Source organism: Peromyscus leucopus, chromosome 3 (assembly GCF_004664715.2).
Source record: "Peromyscus leucopus breed LL Stock chromosome 3, UCI_PerLeu_2.1, whole genome shotgun sequence".
In the NCBI taxonomy this organism is placed as follows: domain Eukaryota; kingdom Metazoa; phylum Chordata; class Mammalia; order Rodentia; family Cricetidae; genus Peromyscus; species Peromyscus leucopus.
Genome location: NC_051065.1, coordinates 40,218,930 through 40,236,943, shown reverse-complemented (window position 1 = coordinate 40,236,943; position 18,014 = coordinate 40,218,930). Strand labels below are relative to the sequence as shown.

Sequence of the window (18,014 nt, the reverse complement as noted above, 5' to 3'; positions counted from 1 at the left end):
TTCTTGTTTGTACCTTGTAGGACAGTGCTATTCTATGGTATTATTATTAAACAGAATGATAAAATGTGCTGTAAATAAACACATAGCACTGCCAACAAATTTGCTTTTAACAAATATATTTTATATTTAATGCATATAAATGTGGTATTTATAATTAAGAAAAAAGTTTAAAAACACAAATATAACTTCAATTTTTTTTTTCTCCTTCCAAATGTGGGTAAAAAATATGCTTATTACTGAAGGCAAGTATTCACTTGCTTGTTTAAGTTATGCGGCACACAAGCTTTAAATGAAATACATTAGTGATGTCTCCAACAAAACCTATGACTCTCTGGTAAGGAAATTAGAGTCTGCCATTGGCGTATAATCTTGAACTCATACCAGAATTCATTAAGCATACTTTTCATTGTTTAACAGCCTGCCTATGAACTATTAAGAAATTAGATAAGAAAAAGACAAAAATAAAAAGTTCCAAAATAAGGGTATGGCCTAAGTCACCTGTCCCTATGTATTGTCTTTTAGAAAAAAAAACAGCAGCTCATAACGTTAGACTATTAGGATGAAATTCAGTGAGCAGTTTCCCTTAAACTGTTTCATTAACTCTTGACAATTTTCCGATTTCTTTAATGATCTGATGTAAAACTGATCTTCCTCATCTGGCTCATTGTGTTTACGGGTGCTGTGCTGCCAAACCTGGAGCCTACAGAGTGGACAGAGAGAATGCACTGTATTTCCTGATCCCCACACGTGCACTCTAGCACACACACAAATCAACTTTTCAGTCCACATTCTTAGTGCATTCTATTGAAATCATACGTTCTCCCCCCCCCCCCCTCTATCCCCCAGACAGGGTTTCTCTGTGTAGCTTTGGCACCTTTCCTGGAACTCACTCTGTAGACCAGGCTGGCCTCTGTCTCCCGAGTGCTGGGATTAAAGGTGTGCGCCACCACCACCCGGATAGTTTCTTCATATTCTTATGAACTACCTACATAAATAGACTATAAGATGTACAATGAAGAAGAGCTGGGAGTGTGGCTCTGGGTAGAGTGCTTGCCTGCCATTCACAAGGCTCTGGGTTAGATCCATTAGATCCGTAGGCATGGGAGAGAGGAGTGTGTTAAACCAGTTTCAGAGAAGTGAATATTTTATACATTAGTAGACAAGCTTATTTAGAGAAATCATGAATTGCAATACTAAAGGTCTTTATATTTAATCTTCATAATACAAAAGTATCAATGCTCTTGACAGTTTGGTACTTCTCATTCTTAATATCTGCAAGTGTAAAAATGATATAAATTGAATTTTTAAGACAGTTTAACTTCAGTTAAGAGACTTGTTGCAAATGGCTCTTACTTTCATTAGGACTCATACCTTCTTTGTTTTGGGGTACTTTGTGGGACATTTATTAAGTGCTGTAATTTCCGCTTCAGTAATTATTTCTGCTCCTGCAGTTTCGGTTTCTGGCTCTACAGCAAGTACAGTGTTTTCAATGTCATTCTGTTGTGACGTAACTTCAATGTCAGGAGAAGACGGCTGTATGTCTGAACACATGCTGACGGTTCTGTGTCTCCGACGCTGCTGTCCGATGTGAGTCCTACTGCGAGAAAAGCTTTTTCTTTGCTTCGTTCTATTCACTTTGGCAGGGGTTGGCTTGATGGCAGCTTCTTCTTTTACTTGTTCCTAGTTCAAAATACAATAGTGGGACTTCTGATGCTTGTAGGTACGTTTATGTTAAAATATGGCATTATCTACTTTAGAAACTAGCTTTCCAGAACTTTCTTTAAAAATTTATGTATTTTAAGCTGGGTGGAGGTGGCACACACCTTTAATCCCAACTCGGTGGCAGAGGTAGGTGGATTTCTGAGTTGGAGGCCAAGCTGATCTACAGAATGAACTTCAGGAAAAAAAGAATATGTATTTTGTGTGTGTGTGTGTGTGTGTTGATAGGACAGCCTGTGGGAGTTGGTTCTCTCCTCCTACCACATAGGTGCTGGGGACCAAGTTAAAGCCGGCAGGCATGTGACAGCTTTAGTGAATTAGCCAACTTCTGATAAGAAACCAAAATAATTCAAAACTTTCTTACTGCAATGCAAGGCAAATATATTGTTTCAAGTCTAAATTTCCCATAGGGTTTGAAAATGCTTTAAAAGGCATTATTTAAAAGGTATTACTAAAAATTCATGGGCTGGTGAGATGGTTCAGCAGGTAAAGCACTTGCACGTAAGCCTAAAGACCAGCATTTGAACCCCAGAATCCACAGGACCGAGGAGACAGAACTGACTCAGAGCTGCCCTCTGACCTCCACATATGCACACTATTATGCAAGCACACAGACATAATTTTTGTAGATGTCACTATACTATGTAGAAATTTAAGGCACTTAACTCTGAAAATAAAGATAAACCTAAGTAATAATACCTGGATAACTTCAGCATCAGTGATAATCTGTGACTCTTTACATTCAGGCTTGACTTCGGTCTTGGCTGTGCTGATCCTTTCCAAAGCTTGTTCTCGTCTTTTCTCTCTCTTTTCAAGTCTGGCAAAAGCTTGCAAAATTGCTTCCATTTTCCTTTCTTCTCTTGTCTATGGAATTTAAATTTGAAGTAAATAATATCATTATTCCATAGCAAAAGTTGTAAATGTCCGATGTTCATGACAGATTTTAAAAACTGCTGTGATACTGTTAGCATAAGAAGGATAGCGGGGAACAGTTTACAGCCATTCAGCATGTGTATGAATCCCAAACTTCATCTCAGCCATTTTAGAGCGTATGCCACAAAAGTACAATGATACAGCAAACAAATAAAAAAATTTCCTTGTTTTTCCAAACCAAAAAAACCAAAAATTTAATAGAGGTCTGCCTTTAAAAAGAACTGAAAATCCATAAGTATAACTCAAATGCACTTAAAGAGTCAATGTATTTTTGTTATATTGTGGCAAAGTCTTAGGTTCAAGCCATGGCTGTACCATTAAGTTTTAGTAAATAGCTCTTTCACTCTGGCAAATTAGTTTTGACATTTCTGAGGCTGTAAAAGAGCGTAGAACACTTCACACTTCATTGGATTGTTCCTGAGTTCAAATAGAAAACGTGAGGCTTTGAAACAGTACTTGGAAAATGGCAGGCATTCATGTTAACGCTCATTTCTACTTTTGCCTTTGTGCCCTCCATTACAGTTCTTTTAAGGCATTCCTCTACCTTCTGCTCATCCTGTCTTACACTGACACTTCAAGACAGGGCTGAGGGAACAGCAAGAGTTCTCTTGGGTAAAGAACACTAAGAGCCAGGCCCAGAGCCTGAGCAGAGGGCCTGGCAATGCTTCAGCTCTCAACCAGAACCAGGAAGCAGGTCCACCAACTGTCCAGTTCTCCAAATCAAAGAACCAGGTCCTGAGGCTCAGATCCTCCTTCCTTGTCACCGATGTGGGGAAGAAAGAAAGAGAGATCAGAAACTCAAGATCTGGCTGCCACAGACTTTGAAACATTGGAGTTTCACCTTTAGTTCCAGCAATGACTGGCAGAGATTTAAACACTAACAACTGTTGCTTACTCTTTCCTGTTTTTTGAGTAAACACATTCAGTAAGGGAATAAAAGGTGCTAACAGAGCTCAACTGGGATTGCTTTGAAAGGAGTTTCTAAGTTATCACCCTTTTGAATTCACACAGAGAAAATGGGTCCACAGAAGTAAGATTACTTGTTCATGGACACTCATCTGTGTCTTTTCATGTAATCAGAATGGGTAATTCAAAACATGATTTCATTTGTTCACTACAACTGAAAATTTTAAAGCCAAATTCTTAGACAATTTCCTGTCTCTGCCTTACTTTCATTCCTTTAAACTCCTATAAAAACCCTGTCTCTGTATTCAGTTTTTTATAAAAAGTTTCATTTAGAAATCTAGACTTTATAATAGTCTTTTTGTTGTTTTTTTTACGTTTTTCAAGACAGGGTTTCTCTGCGTAGCTTTGGAGCCTGTCCTGGAACTCGCTCTGTAGACCAGACTGGCCTTGAACTCCTAGAGATCTGCCTGTCTCTGCCTTCCAGAGTACTGGGATTAAAGGCACACATCATCACTGCCCAGCTATAATAGTAATTCTTAAAATTACCTCACCTGTTAAGCCTGGTTGGAGGGGAGATTTTAACTACCATGATTACTTCTTTTAAAAAAAAAAAAAAAAAAAACCAGTATTTTTAAAAAGAAACGAGCTTGTTTAAAAAAAAAAAAAAAATGACTACGTGCATGCAGGTACCCTTGGAGGCCAGAAAGGGGTGTCAGATCTCCTCAAATTGGAGTTATAGTCAGTTGTGAGCCATGGATGTAGGTCCTCTACAGGAGCAACCAGTAAGCACTCTTAACCACTGAGCCATTTCTTCTGATGCCCAATATTCTTTTATGTGTGAGTAACTCAACCACTAGGTAGATACCCAAGGAAGAAATTTTCTTTATTATAATTACCCTAGAACTTATAAGACAGTAATGAGTGTATGTCAAATGTCTTTGACATACTCTAATATTTCCTTGTTTTGGATTGTGAGATTGAGGATCCAAGATAAACCTGTATGATGTAAAGAGCGAAGTGAAGTAAAGGTTGAACTCTGTTGAAAACAGTGTGACCACATGTTGATTAAACAAAACACTTTAGAGGTGGTTAAGTCCTAAAAAATGTCACAAAAGTCCACATGTATGTAGGCCACTCAAACATAGTGCCTTTGCATAAATTACAAGTTTCCTGACAGTGAACTTACTCGTCTTTCCAATTAACCACTGATATTATTACAGAAAGCACAAGTCTTACCACGTTTCTACAAGCATTTATTATATAGCAATAAAGTTGAAAGCACTAAATAAATTACTAATAACTTTAACTGAGATTTATCTTAAAATTAAAAATAAGCCTCTAGTCTGAGCACCATAAGTAAGGTAAACTTGGCATTAGAAGAAATGTAGGTTCCTCCTGATTTGCTTTTCTACCCTGCAAATAAATGCCTTTTCTGAAACAAAAACAATTCCTGGACCTCAAGAGCAGAACTCTCAGCCTGTAGTAGCAAGAGGTGCCTGGGGAAACAACATCTCTGCAGTCCTCCAGTCTCCCTCTCCTTAGTCTCAGTACCCAGGGGATAAAAATATTCCAATAGTAAAATATCCCCAATTCTAGAACTGAGAAACACAAAACTGCCTCACACCTACCAAATCACTATCTCACAGTCCTGAAAAGAGAAAAGACTCCTTACTTTAGAAATACATGCTTCCTTAAACCTCTTTCAAATAGCAATAGAACTGATAAATGAACTTTAAAGATTGCTAAGATTATGAATGAAAGTCATCCCAAAGTAATACATGGTATTCCCATTTATTCTATCATTGACAGTTCAACGTACTCCTAACAGCACCATTATGTGGCATTCTCTGAGAGCTGCTCTGCCTTCTCTATTCACCTAGTTTTTACATAAGTAAACCCTACCCATGCATCAAGCACTGAGATTTCTTTAAACAAGTAATAATTATGTATTGTATAAAGCATAGGTCACTGTGCCGTGTTAAGCATTTAAAGATTTTGAATATTTATTACAAGAGGCAGGTAAACCATAACAACCTCATTTTGTTTGGACAGACTATAAATTTATTCAGCTTTACTATATCATTTTAACAAAGATGATTACTAATCTCAAGAATTAGCGTCAGTTTAGTCATACAATAAGAAGAAAATGGTGAGCTAGGATGGTGTCCCTCATACTTCTATCATCAGATGACATTCCTGGCAACAAATCTGCTCTCATACTTTAATAATATTAAAACTTGGTACCTTCTAAACTGTTTTTCTAAGTTAAATCACCTCTAAATGCATTAGTAACAGCATCGAGTCTAACAAACAATAGTGTTCCCCCAGGGTAATTGTTCCCCAAGATAAGAACCAGGAATTCCCGATGAGTCATCATGCACCCTAAATGTTGCAAGGTATTCAAGTGCAGATAAGGCTAACCAACAACATACCTTTTCATAGACATCTGTGAAATACATTCTGACACAGAGGAAGCCTCAGAAAATTATGAGAATAATGCCTAATTCTAGGCAAAGCCTACAGACGTCGGCTGGGCTGTGAAGAAGATTCATTTAAGCTTACACTCATGGCCTGTCTTTTCTAAGTGGCTTTTGGGTTCATTTAGTTGGCTCATTACTAAGCTGCCAATTCTAAAAGCCACTTACTTTTTTCCACCTTAGCAGCTGGTGTTATGACAATAAACAAGTTCTTATATAAGTTTATGTTATTATGTGAAAGTTATGTGGCTTAGACATCTCTCACCCCACTGATCACCAGAGTTGATTTGATTTATCTGGATGCCTAGTCTAATGTCCCTTTCCTCCCACACTACTCCAGCTCCATGTGTATGTGCACTCAGTTGAAAAGGCTAGATGACCTCATATAAAGGAAGACCAGTCTTTGATCAAGGGTACAAGTAGCTGTGCTCCCCCGCTAGCTATTCCAAGTAAGCAGTTAAGGAGTTTATGCAACAAGGATAACAGGAGTCTAGATACTCCTCCTGTCTGTCTTCCTTTCATTGATTCTTAAATTTCTGTCTTAATGTGAGGGCCATCATGAGTCAACTTCCATGGACTCCAAGTTTAAGCTATTTGAGTATAATTAAAAGCACGAGGAGGCAGGTTGATCTCAACAGAATTCTAGACAGTAATAGCTACATAGTAAAAGACACCATATATTACAACCTCACATACCAATATAGTAGTTAAAACTGAGCAAGGTATTATTTATATAGGTAACAATCAGCAAAATAATTCTGTTTTGCTAAAATCTTACTACAATAGATTACATGGAATTTGACTTGGAAGAAAGTATTACCGATTCCTCTTTGTCCAAATATGGTAAATGGAACATATTAGCTAGTAGTTCCTAATGAAACCCATAATGTTCTTAGGACTGTCTTGCATATGAGAAAATTTTAATCAGTTTGACATAAATTTCTCAGAAGTATTGCATCTGTATTCTACTTCCTTTTTAAGTTGCCACTTTTCCATTTGCCCTTCTCTATCCAACTGTTGGTATTAATATAGCCAGTATAAATGACAGAGTCTACAAGAATAAAAGCTGATTCAAATTAATTTTTTTTTCCTTTGAGAAGAAAAACCATATCAATTGTTTAGGAACCTACATCAATAAACTAAACATCAAAGTGATATTCCAGTTAAAATTAAGATAGCAATAATCTTGAAGCTAGGGTCAAGGAGGCAAAGGTTTTAAGTTTCATTTCACATCCTTTGAAAATGACATACTTTACAGGTTTCCCACATTTTATACTTCCATTAACAAAACTTACAGTTTCAGTCACTTCAGGGGCAGTAATTTGGATGAATATATTAAAGAAGATTAGAATTTCACATTAGGAAAAAAATCGATCACAAGCAAGCTTAGAAAAATGCATGTGTTTTCTACACTGAATTTATAACATGCAAAGGGTATCCAATTCCTAGGATCTAAAACTGGGCATGTTCTAAGTTCTAACACATTTATCAGCATTGAGAGGTGTATACACATATACACACATACCCTTTTTTTTGGGGCGGGGGGCACAGGGTCCTGGCTGTCCTAGACCACACTATGTAAACCAGGCTGGCCTCAGACTCACAGAGATCCATTTGCCCCTACCTCCTGTAGGATTAAAGGCATGTGCCACCATGCCTGGCTTGACTGGTATTTTAAAAGTAGCAACATAATGACAAAAATTAATCTGAATAAAATTAATAAACATATTATAATCTCCAGTGTCATTTTATTTTTCCCAAAGTCGTTGCTTTACGAGTTTGTGCGAGAGAGACAGGGTCTCATGTAAATGACTATGTAGTAGAGGGTGATCTTGAACTCCTAAGCATCCATCATCCACATCCTAAATCCTGAGACTACAGGCATCTATTACTATTCCCAGCTGCCTATTACAGTTCTTAAAGCCAGCTGTAAAAACCCATACTTTACAGTAAACTGATCCAAAGCTTCTACAGAAGTAATAATACAAATTCAAAGCTGCAACAATTGGGCAACGGACTGAAAATTAGTAGTAAAGAAAGGGGGCTGGAGAGATGGCTCAGAAGTTAAGAGAACTTGTGGCTCTTCCAGAAGACCTGGGTTCAGTTTCCAGCATCCACATGGTTGACCTCCGAAGGCACGAGGCATGCATGCAGTGCACATACATAGATGCAAGCAACATGAGTGTTGGTCTGTGCACATACACAGGCCATAGATAATTTGGGTGCAAGTAATTTAAGGAATAATTGAATCTTAAAGAGTTCGATATAATCCCTTTAGATGTAGGAATCAACCTCTTCCAAGCTTTCACCTCTTTAGGCAAGTGGTTCTGCAGTCCTGAAGCTATGAATATGTATTGCTTTCACAATGCAGGTATTTTAGCAATCAGTTGAGGATGATCCCCACCATGATTTTAAAAAGATTAAGTAGGTCTACAAAGATCCAATATCTTACATCCCCACTCTAGTTACAACACACGAGATCCCATGGAATAAAAAGTATGAAAACTCAGCCGGGCGGTGGTGGCGCACGCCTTTAATCCCAGCACTCGGGAGGCAGAGCCAGGCGGATCTCTGTGAGTTCGAGGCCAGCCTGGGCTACCAAGTGAGTCCCAGGAAAGGCGCAAAGCTACACAGAGAAACCCTGTCTTGAAAAAACCAAAAAAAAAAAAAAAAAAGTATGAAAACTCTAACATAAAAGAATGTGGGAAACCTACACTAAGTCCATCATGGTTGAGTCACTTTTCAATTCTTATGCCAGAAAGTGTTTTGAAAGCTAATTGCCACTATTAACTCTTTTTTGGGGGGGCTAGGGCAGAAGGGCACCAGATCAACCCAGGCCCTTACATGCTGTGCAAGTGCTCTTTTACCAAGCTGTACCCCGGCTCTTTAATTTATATATCTACTCATTTCATGGCAATCCTATTGCTTCCTCCCTGTAAATTCTGAGACTGCAGGTGTGAGTCACCATACTCTGCTGCTACAATTAATTACAATTTCTTGTCCAACATTTATACTGACAAAACATTTGTAGATAAATCATGAGGAAGATAGAGCTTATGATGAAAACAGTGTGAGAGAGTACAGACACAATGGCTACTAAACCATGGTGGATCTTGAAGTTTTGCTAACTGACTTAGTAGTAATACAAAGCTTAAGGATCTGTTTCTGTCTTAAGTCATGAAAAGAAACTACATTTAGCTAATGAAAAGACATACTGAACAATAATTGTGGTATTAAATTTATTAAAAGTTCTTGGCTTTAAAATGTTCAAAGTTATTTCTTAAAGGTGGTTAACATTTTTTTTTTTTTTTTTTTCCGTTTTTTTTGAGACAGGGTTTCTCTGTGTAGTTTTGCGCCTTTCCTGGAACTCGCTCTGTAGACCAGGCTGGCCTCGAACTCACAGAGATCCGCCTGCCTCTGCCTCCCGAGTGCTGGGATTAAAGGCGTGTGCCACCACTGCCTAGCCGACATTCTTCAATGCCAAATGAAAAATCCGAAAAAATACATACATACATAAATGTGTATTTAAATGGTAATGGCAAAGCCAAATAAAAATGCTCAATGTCATATCATGAGTCCAAAATTTTCTAACTTGAAGTACAGAAACCCACATAAAGGTAGTTGACTTGTAGAAGAGCAGCTGACCCACCCCAAAGGACCACACGTAGCCATTAGCTTCCCGACTTACCATCTTCCTTTTTCTTTCTGCAATCTGCTCCTCAGATTCCATTTCTACTTCATTGCTAATAGGAGTTTTTTCTTCCATATCATCAATAAAATCTGGTTCCTGAAAAATGGAAATGACTTATTTATGGAAACTATTAGTCCATCTATAAAATAGGAACTATACACCATGTCTTTTAACCACAATTCAGTATGTGAAATAAGAAACCCACGAAAATCTAAATTTCTAAACAAAGTTTTCAAACTCATATAAGCAGATTTATGAAATTCCTATCAAATATGGTAGTGTGGCTTTATGTTTCTATTTGTACCAAAACAAATTTTCACCAAACCTGCAGATTTGAAATCTCTAGTATTCAATTTAATACTTAAGACAGTTAGACGCCACCACCTTTAATCCTGTACTCTGGAGACAGAGGGAGACAGTTCAAAGCTAGCCTGATATATATAGTGAGTTACTAGCCTCAGAGTGAGACACTTTCAAAAGAACAACAAAAACCTATGATATCTGGAATGTCTTTAATTGCAGTTGTAGGAAAATGTTCCACTCTATAAGGATCTGTCAACTTGGTTGTTTCTTAATAATTTGGCATCTATTGTAGGAAATCCTACGTGCAAGTAAACAGAACAAGGACTGGGACCACTTGCCTAGCTTGTGTTAGAGCCTATGCTCAATCCCCAGATCTGGAAAAATAAATATTTAAACTATTAAATGATTTTAAGCTCAAAAAAAAAAATGTTGAAATACAACATTTTCCTAATTAAAATAATTTCCTTGAGAATCAGGAGAGTTGGTACCTGATTATTTGATACTGACAGTCTCAGTGGAGAAAGCTTTCTCTGTTTTGTTTCTGGACTCTTTATTTTGTTATTTGTTTCTTCACAATCCAAAGTAATATTCTGATTTTGTGTATCTTTTTCTTTTGAAATATCTTTCTCTTTCTTTCCTTTTTTCCTTCTGGTCTCATAGCCACTATTGATGTTTTCTGTGGATTCTGAGCTCCGTTTTAGAACAGGGCACTCTGGATTTTCCTTGAGGCATGCACAGTCCACCTTGTATTTACTGAAATGATAACCAGGTACATATTAATATAGAAAACAAGACTGAGAAGTTTATGCTGCAACTCCATAAAATTCATGCTTTTATTAATAATAAGTAAATCTTAACATTTTACTAATTTGAATTCCTGGTAAATATGACAAAATAAATATTTTTTTCATAATAACAGAGTACTAGATAGTAATTTTTGTTGTTTTTTGCTACTGGGGATTGAACCCAAAGACGAGTACTTCAAATATGATAGGCAAATGCTATATTACTGAGCCCCAGCCTTTGGATGTTGGTTTTGAACACAGTCTTTTAAAGTAAAAGGATATACTATAGCTTGTGCAAGGTAACATTAAGGGGAAAAAACCCACCCTTATTTCGTCTGAGGGTGGTATGCTGACTCTTCAGTTAAAAAAAATGCCAGCTATGATACATATCAGATCTTCCCTAGTTTAATATACTTCAAGGAATGATTTTAATAACCAGTTTTCCTTTAAAGATACCTTGAAGAAAACTTAATTCTAAGTCTTCTCTTCTTTAAATGGGGCCTGAAAAATTATACCATCCCTCATCTTCTCAGTAATTATTAATACTCTCAATTTTATAGATGACCTTAAAGCTTAGGCTCATGGTACTCTAAAAGCTTCCTTTTAGGATTACACTTAACTGCAAAAGTCTGTCTGATAGCAATAACTTGTGTTTACACAACCATTACTCTGTGCCAGAAACTGCTTTAAACACCTCGTATGTGTTAACTCATCAAAAGTTCAGAACATTCCATTAAGTGAGTAAGTATTCTCAATCTCAAGCTAAGGAATCACAAAGTGGTGCTAAACTGGTGTATGATTACATAACGCGTAACCAAGCAAGATATAAAAGCACACAGATCTTTACAGATTTATGCTCAACACCTATGGGCTAACAATCTCCTAAAGTAGTAAGCACAAAGATGTATGTTACACCCCCCCCCACACACACACACACACAGAGGTTAAGTTTATAAAAACCTGGAGAGACTATGGGAGCAGGGAAGTCCCTGTCTTAAAAAAAAATGGGCACCACATGTTAAACATATATGCTGTTTACTAATAGGCTTTCAAAATAGCCTATTTCCTGGGGCTGGAGAGAGAACTCAACAGTTAAGACAACTTCTGCAGTTGAGAGAACCTGACCTCACATCCCTGCACCCACAGAAGGGCCCATCACAACAGAAATACACCTCCAGCAGACGTAAAGTCTTTTTCTGATCACTGCAGGAACCAATACACATGTGGCATGGCATACATTCACTTAAACATACAAATAAAAACAAATTTTAAAAAATGGAAAACCTAAATTGTTATGATAAATATGACTCAAAGGTAGAAATACATATTGAAGGTAAAGGGATTGCACACTATAGGAAACTTGGGGAATATTATTTTAAGGTGTGTTATTTTTGTTTATGTTGCATTTGTTGAACTTTTTGAAGCTGTGTTACTGTGCCTGTTTAAAACACCTGATGGTCTAATAAAGAGCTGAAGAGCCAATTGTAAGGCAGGAGAAAAGATAGGTGGAGCTGGCAGGCAGAGACAATTAATAGAAGGAGAAATCTGGGAGAGGAAGGAGCCAGAGAGGAGGAAGACTTGAGGGGCCAGCCACCCAGCTACACAGCAAGCCACAGAGTAATAAAGAAAGGTATACAGGAATTAGAAAAAGAAAAGCAGAGGCAAAAGATAGATGGGATAATTTAAGAAAAGCTGGCTAGAATCAAGCCAAGCTCAGGCTGGGCATTTATAAGTAAGTATAAGCCTCCATGTGTGATTCATTTGGGAGGTGGGTGGTAAGCCCCCTAAAAGAGCAAAAACAAAAAGGAAGCCATAATGCACACTTTAAAACTTAATTTTAGAAATGATGTCTGTCATACAATGTTTATAGTATGTAGGAGGATGGGGCAAGATAGATGGCTCAGAGATTAAGAGCACTTTCAGAGAACTTAAGTTTGGTTCTCAGCACCCATAGCTGGACAGCTCCCAACCCATATCCAGCTATAATGCCCTCTTCTAGCCTCTGGCACCCACACACATGTCATATACACTGACATACACAAATAAAAATAAGTAAATAATAAAATACAGGAAGAAATGAATTAAAATATCTATAACCTAAAATATTAAAAAATATATAAAGATTCAAGAAGAATGAAAGAGAGTCTGCATGTGGTACATATCTATAATTCCATCACTCAGGAAATAGAGGCTGGAAAAGCAGAATTCAAGGACATCACAGGAAGTCTGAGGCTGGCTTAAATCCTCCTCTTTACCCTCAAAAAAGAGAGAAAAGCACTCTAACTACAGAGCTATATCTCCTGCTTTATTTCTTGATTTGGAAAATAAGTACATGGATATTTGTGTCATTTGTATTTCATATTATAGTTTTAAAAATACAAATAAGGTTTTTTTAACCCAAAATTAATGTCTTTCCCCCTAACATTTCAAAACAATAGTTCTTAAAGTTTTACTGCAGTATCTCCACAAACCATTTCTATTACAATGCAAGAAAAACTGGTACAGTATCTTTTGTTTTTAAGAAAAAAATGATGTGTTCATAACAAATGACTAAGTAAGTTGTTTAACAAGTTGAAGTATAAGAAGTGAGGGAAAAAATCCTCACATAGTAAAGTCAGAACTGTATAACTGAATTAGAGCTAATAATTATAAAGTCTGAACACTCACATTAGGAAATAAGTAATGAGGATGCAATTGCTGATAACAGCACACTTAATTTCAGGTACTTTTAACCATATCCTACTAAGTAATAACAATGTCTAAATTATGATGAAGGCATTAATCTATCTGAAACATGGCATTTACAGACTTGAACTTACCAATTCCCATAGTCAAAATCAAAGGCAATAGTAATTTCAGTCCCTTTTGGAATACTTTGTATAGAATAAATGTAGAGATGTATGGTTCCATCTTCAATTTCATGCCTCACCTGTTAAGAAGAATAATTTTACACTTCCATACACTATTTAGAGCATCTTTACCTTGCAATTAGGAAAATTATTCATATTATTAGGTTATATTGTTATTGTTTGTTTTTGAGACAATGTCTCATTATGCAGCCCTGGCTTGCCTAGAACTCACAGAGAACCACCTGCCTCTGCTTTCTGAATGTTAGAGTTAAAGGCGTACACTACCATGACCAGCTGAAAAAATTCTTAAAACCATTTTATAAGCATGACATGGAAAACTGCCATTCATCGTAAGACTTACAAATCAATAGCCATCACTTAAAAGGTTTGCAAAGGTACACTGGCAATGCTCACCCCTACAGCCCACCATCTAACACTCCAAATAGAAAAACACTGCATTCTCATCATCTGACAAGTATACTCTGTCGTTATCTTTCAGCATGTTTGAAACTGTGGGTTCTTTCAAGTAATATATTATCCTGAGTATGAGTATGCACTAATGGTAAACCTAAGAATACTTTTCTTTGACACAGTTTCACTTCCCATGATACTTTTAATTCAGAACTACCGTTTTATACATAAAAGCAAGGTACAGAAGGCTGAGGATGTAGTTCAGTGGAAAAACGCTGGCCTAACATGTGAGGTCCTAGAGTTAGTCTCCAACACCACACATATACACACAGAAGAGTGAAAAGGCACTGACAAGGTTATAAAACTAGTAAGCCACAGAAAAGCAATAAATGTCCCAAGTCTATGTCCAAATACTACAAATTTTAGCTGCAAAATTAAATGTTTGATTTGTGGTATATGAAAAAACAGTATACTCTAAAATTTTGTTTTAAAAATCTATAGCAAATATAAAATGTACTTTTGGGCTGGTGAGATAACCCAGGTGGTAAAGGATCTTGCTGCTAAACCTTTTTAGAGTTCAATCCTTAGAACCCATATGGGAGAAGGAGCAAAATGACTCAAAGTTGTCCTCTGATTTCTATGTGTGTGCATGCACGTACACACACACTATTAATATAACAACATTAAATCTAACTTAGCTATATGATGCAAGTTCATAAAATAACATCTGACACACAAATAGAGCTCCCAATATAAACAGAAATCTCATATTTCCTCTTACAAGGAACATTACAGTTTTATAGCCATGGAAAGTGGGGAAAAAAAAAAAAGTGAGATAAGGTCTCACTGTGTAGCAGTGACTGGCCTGGAACTTGATATGAAGAACAGGCCAGCTTTGAACTTCTCTGCCTCCCAAGAGATTAAAGGAGTAAATGCACAACCATGTACAGATTACGGATAGTTATTTTAAAAAATGATTAGAGATTATCACCTAAATACCCCAAAAAAAAATTGAACAAAATAAAAGATGCAGACTTTCTAAATTTGTGTTCCTATTTCTCCTAAGATTTCAATAAGCTTACCTCTGCATTGGGTGTACAAGAACGCCTGATGAATCGAGCCTCATTCCCAAAAGTCCTCGCATCAACACACATTTCTAGCCCATGAAACTTAGAGTAGAATAAAACAAAAGGGTATGGCCTACAAACAAAGAAGCATTACAAGCTTTTAGTATAACAGGGCTAGAGGACAGTTTAGTGGTAAAGTGCTTGCCTAGCAGGCAAAAGTTCCTCAGTTCAGTACCCAGTACAAAACAAGCAAACAACAAAACTTTACAATTTCCTGTGATTCATTAGATAAACAACAGATTAAGAAATTTCTAAAAGACACAGTTGAGAATAAAGCAAGTATTTGAATATCGGCAATTTGATTCCAGAAGCCACTTTTAACTACTTTAATAAGACTTGTGTCTGCTTTAAGTCAAAAGCAATTAAGGTTGAAATTGGTTTTTAATCGTTATTTTTATTTTATGTAAATGGGTAATTTGCCGACACATGTCTGTGTACCATCTGTGTTCCTAGTGCCCACAAAATTCAGAAGAGGACCTCAAATCCCTGGACCTGGAATTATATAGATGGATGTGAGCCAACACGTGGGTGCTGGGAATCCAAATCATGTCCTCTACAAGAGCAGCCAGTGCTCTTAACTGCGGAGCCACCTCTCCCTACCTCCTTTAGGTAGAAATTATTTACATCACCTTTTTAGAGGGTAACTCCATGCTTTTAAAGTCCCATTTCCTGGTATGGTTAAAATTGATTTATACTAGATTTCGGATAAAATACGCTACATGTACCTTTCATGGCTTAAGTAAATACTCAAGTTATAAACTACAAATGTTTTAACAATGTTAATGTATTAAACAGCACAGCACAGATTTTAAGATAGCAACATATTACTGTACTTCAGAAAAGTAACGGCTATCAGAAGAACAAATCAATTTTCCACAAGAATCCCAAACCACAAAAGAAGCCTCCAATGAAGTAGGAGTTCAAGTGGTGGCAGCAGCATAGGAACATTAATTACTAACACTGTCTAAGAAGGGGGAGTTTCACCTTTAATCACCACATTCTTTCCAGGTTCTAGCAAGTATGTTACAACATAGGTAGTAGGTAGAAAGGCTCTTGACAATCTTAACTAATGAGAAATCCTGACTGACACCCTAGATAGCAAAGCTCTCTTGCCTTTACTTGTTTAAAGTGCCTTACTTTAGAAATGGGCAAGCTACACAGAAATGGGCAAGAGGCTGGGAAATAAGTCTTTAAATGTTAGCACACTACAAAAACTTACCACTGGCATGCCAACCACACTATACTTTATTGAAATGATCAGATGAAAAAAAAACCACATAAAGCATCTAGTTATAGTATTAAAAAACTAACGTAATGGATAGGGAGATAGTGCAGCAGATAGGACACTTGCCATGCAATTGTAAGGATTGAGTTAGAGCCCCAGAGTCTATAAATCCAGGTGTGGCAGTACATGGTATAACCCCAGTGCTTCTCCATCAAGTTGGGAGGTGGAAACAGTCCCTAGAGGTTTGCAGGCCAGCAGGCTTGAAACATAGGTCAGTAAACGAAATTCTGTCTCAAACAAGGTGGAAGGTGAAGACTGGCATCTGAGGTTGTTCTCTGACCTTCATGAGTGCCATGGAATGAACATGCCCACGGATGTTCATGCACACACACAGTCATTTTGTTGGGGGTAGTGGCTTATCTCTGTAAATGCAGCCCTAAAGAGGCCAAAGCAGGAAGAATAAAAACACTTCCAGGACAACCTGGGTTATAGAATAAAAACATCTCAAGAAAAAAAAAAAAAAAAAAAAAAAAAAACCTGCCAGGCAGTAGTGGTGCACACCTTTAGTCCCAGCACTTGGGAGGCAGAGGCAGGTGGATCTCTGTGAGTTCAAGGCCAGCCTGGTCTACAGATCGAGTTCCAGGACAGCTAGAGCTGTTATGCCGAGAAACCCTGTCTCGAAAAACCAAAACCAAACCAAAGCAAAACAAACAACCCCAAAATTTTAACTATAGAAAACCAACATCAGAAAAAATAAATATACCTTTTAAAGAAATATCCATTTGCTTCAAACTGTTCTCTCAGCATAAACTTCCCTCTGTATTCAATGATAAGTGCGTCAGGAGGCAAATCTTTGGCAGATTTCAGAATTTTTTTATTCTTCTGTATATGGCTCTAGAATCAGGAAACGTAAGATATTAAAGATATACCTAATATACTGGCAGCTCTACAGTTTATGGCAAGTGCCATATACCTCTACAGGAGGTTTGAAGAGTGAGTTGTTGGTGCTCAGTTCTGACTTCTCCGTGTCTCTGTTATCACTCCCGCTGCCTAGTCTCTGGGCTAGTTTTTGTGCCTCCCGCTGAACACCTTCACTGTACTGGTTATTATTCGCCTCTTCGTATCGATCCATCCATGCTTTGATTTTCGTCTCCCATACAAAATTTGAACCATCAGATGAAGGATCAATTTCTGGTGCTGAACCCTAAAATTGTAGCAAAAATAAGGATTATTATTTGAATTTAAGTACGCCGATATGTACATACATACATACATACATACACACATACGTATATATGTATATACATACGTATGTAAACACACATATATACATACACACACACAATAATAAGTAACAATTTATATAAAACAGTAGAAACCACAGTGTTTAGATATTTAATTCAAATTAAAAGGTCATAAATTAGCCCATTAAATTTTTGTGCTACATGCCAGGAAATAAGTTGGGAAACTCATGAAGGGTGAGTTACATTGAAATAGCAGAAATTCAAGAGTTGTTGTTGTTCTGGTAGCCAATGTAAAGATATCAATAAAATCAAATACTTAAAATTTGAATCAATCTCAGCTAGTG

General features: G+C 37.0%; 1 protein-coding gene across 1 annotated transcript in view; it reads right to left on the bottom strand.

Annotated features, from left to right (window-relative positions):
* Positions 1-18,014, bottom strand: part of Kmt2e (lysine methyltransferase 2E (inactive)) — a 72,109-nt gene that overhangs the window by 9,180 nt on the left and 44,915 nt on the right. Inside the window, 8 exon segments of the mRNA XM_037203576.1 lie at positions 1,372-1,680; positions 2,419-2,583; positions 9,724-9,822; positions 10,518-10,782; positions 13,634-13,743; positions 15,157-15,274; positions 17,190-17,320; positions 17,400-17,630. Coding sequence (XP_037059471.1) covers positions 1,372-1,680; positions 2,419-2,583; positions 9,724-9,822; positions 10,518-10,782; positions 13,634-13,743; positions 15,157-15,274; positions 17,190-17,320; positions 17,400-17,630 — 1,428 coding nt within the window.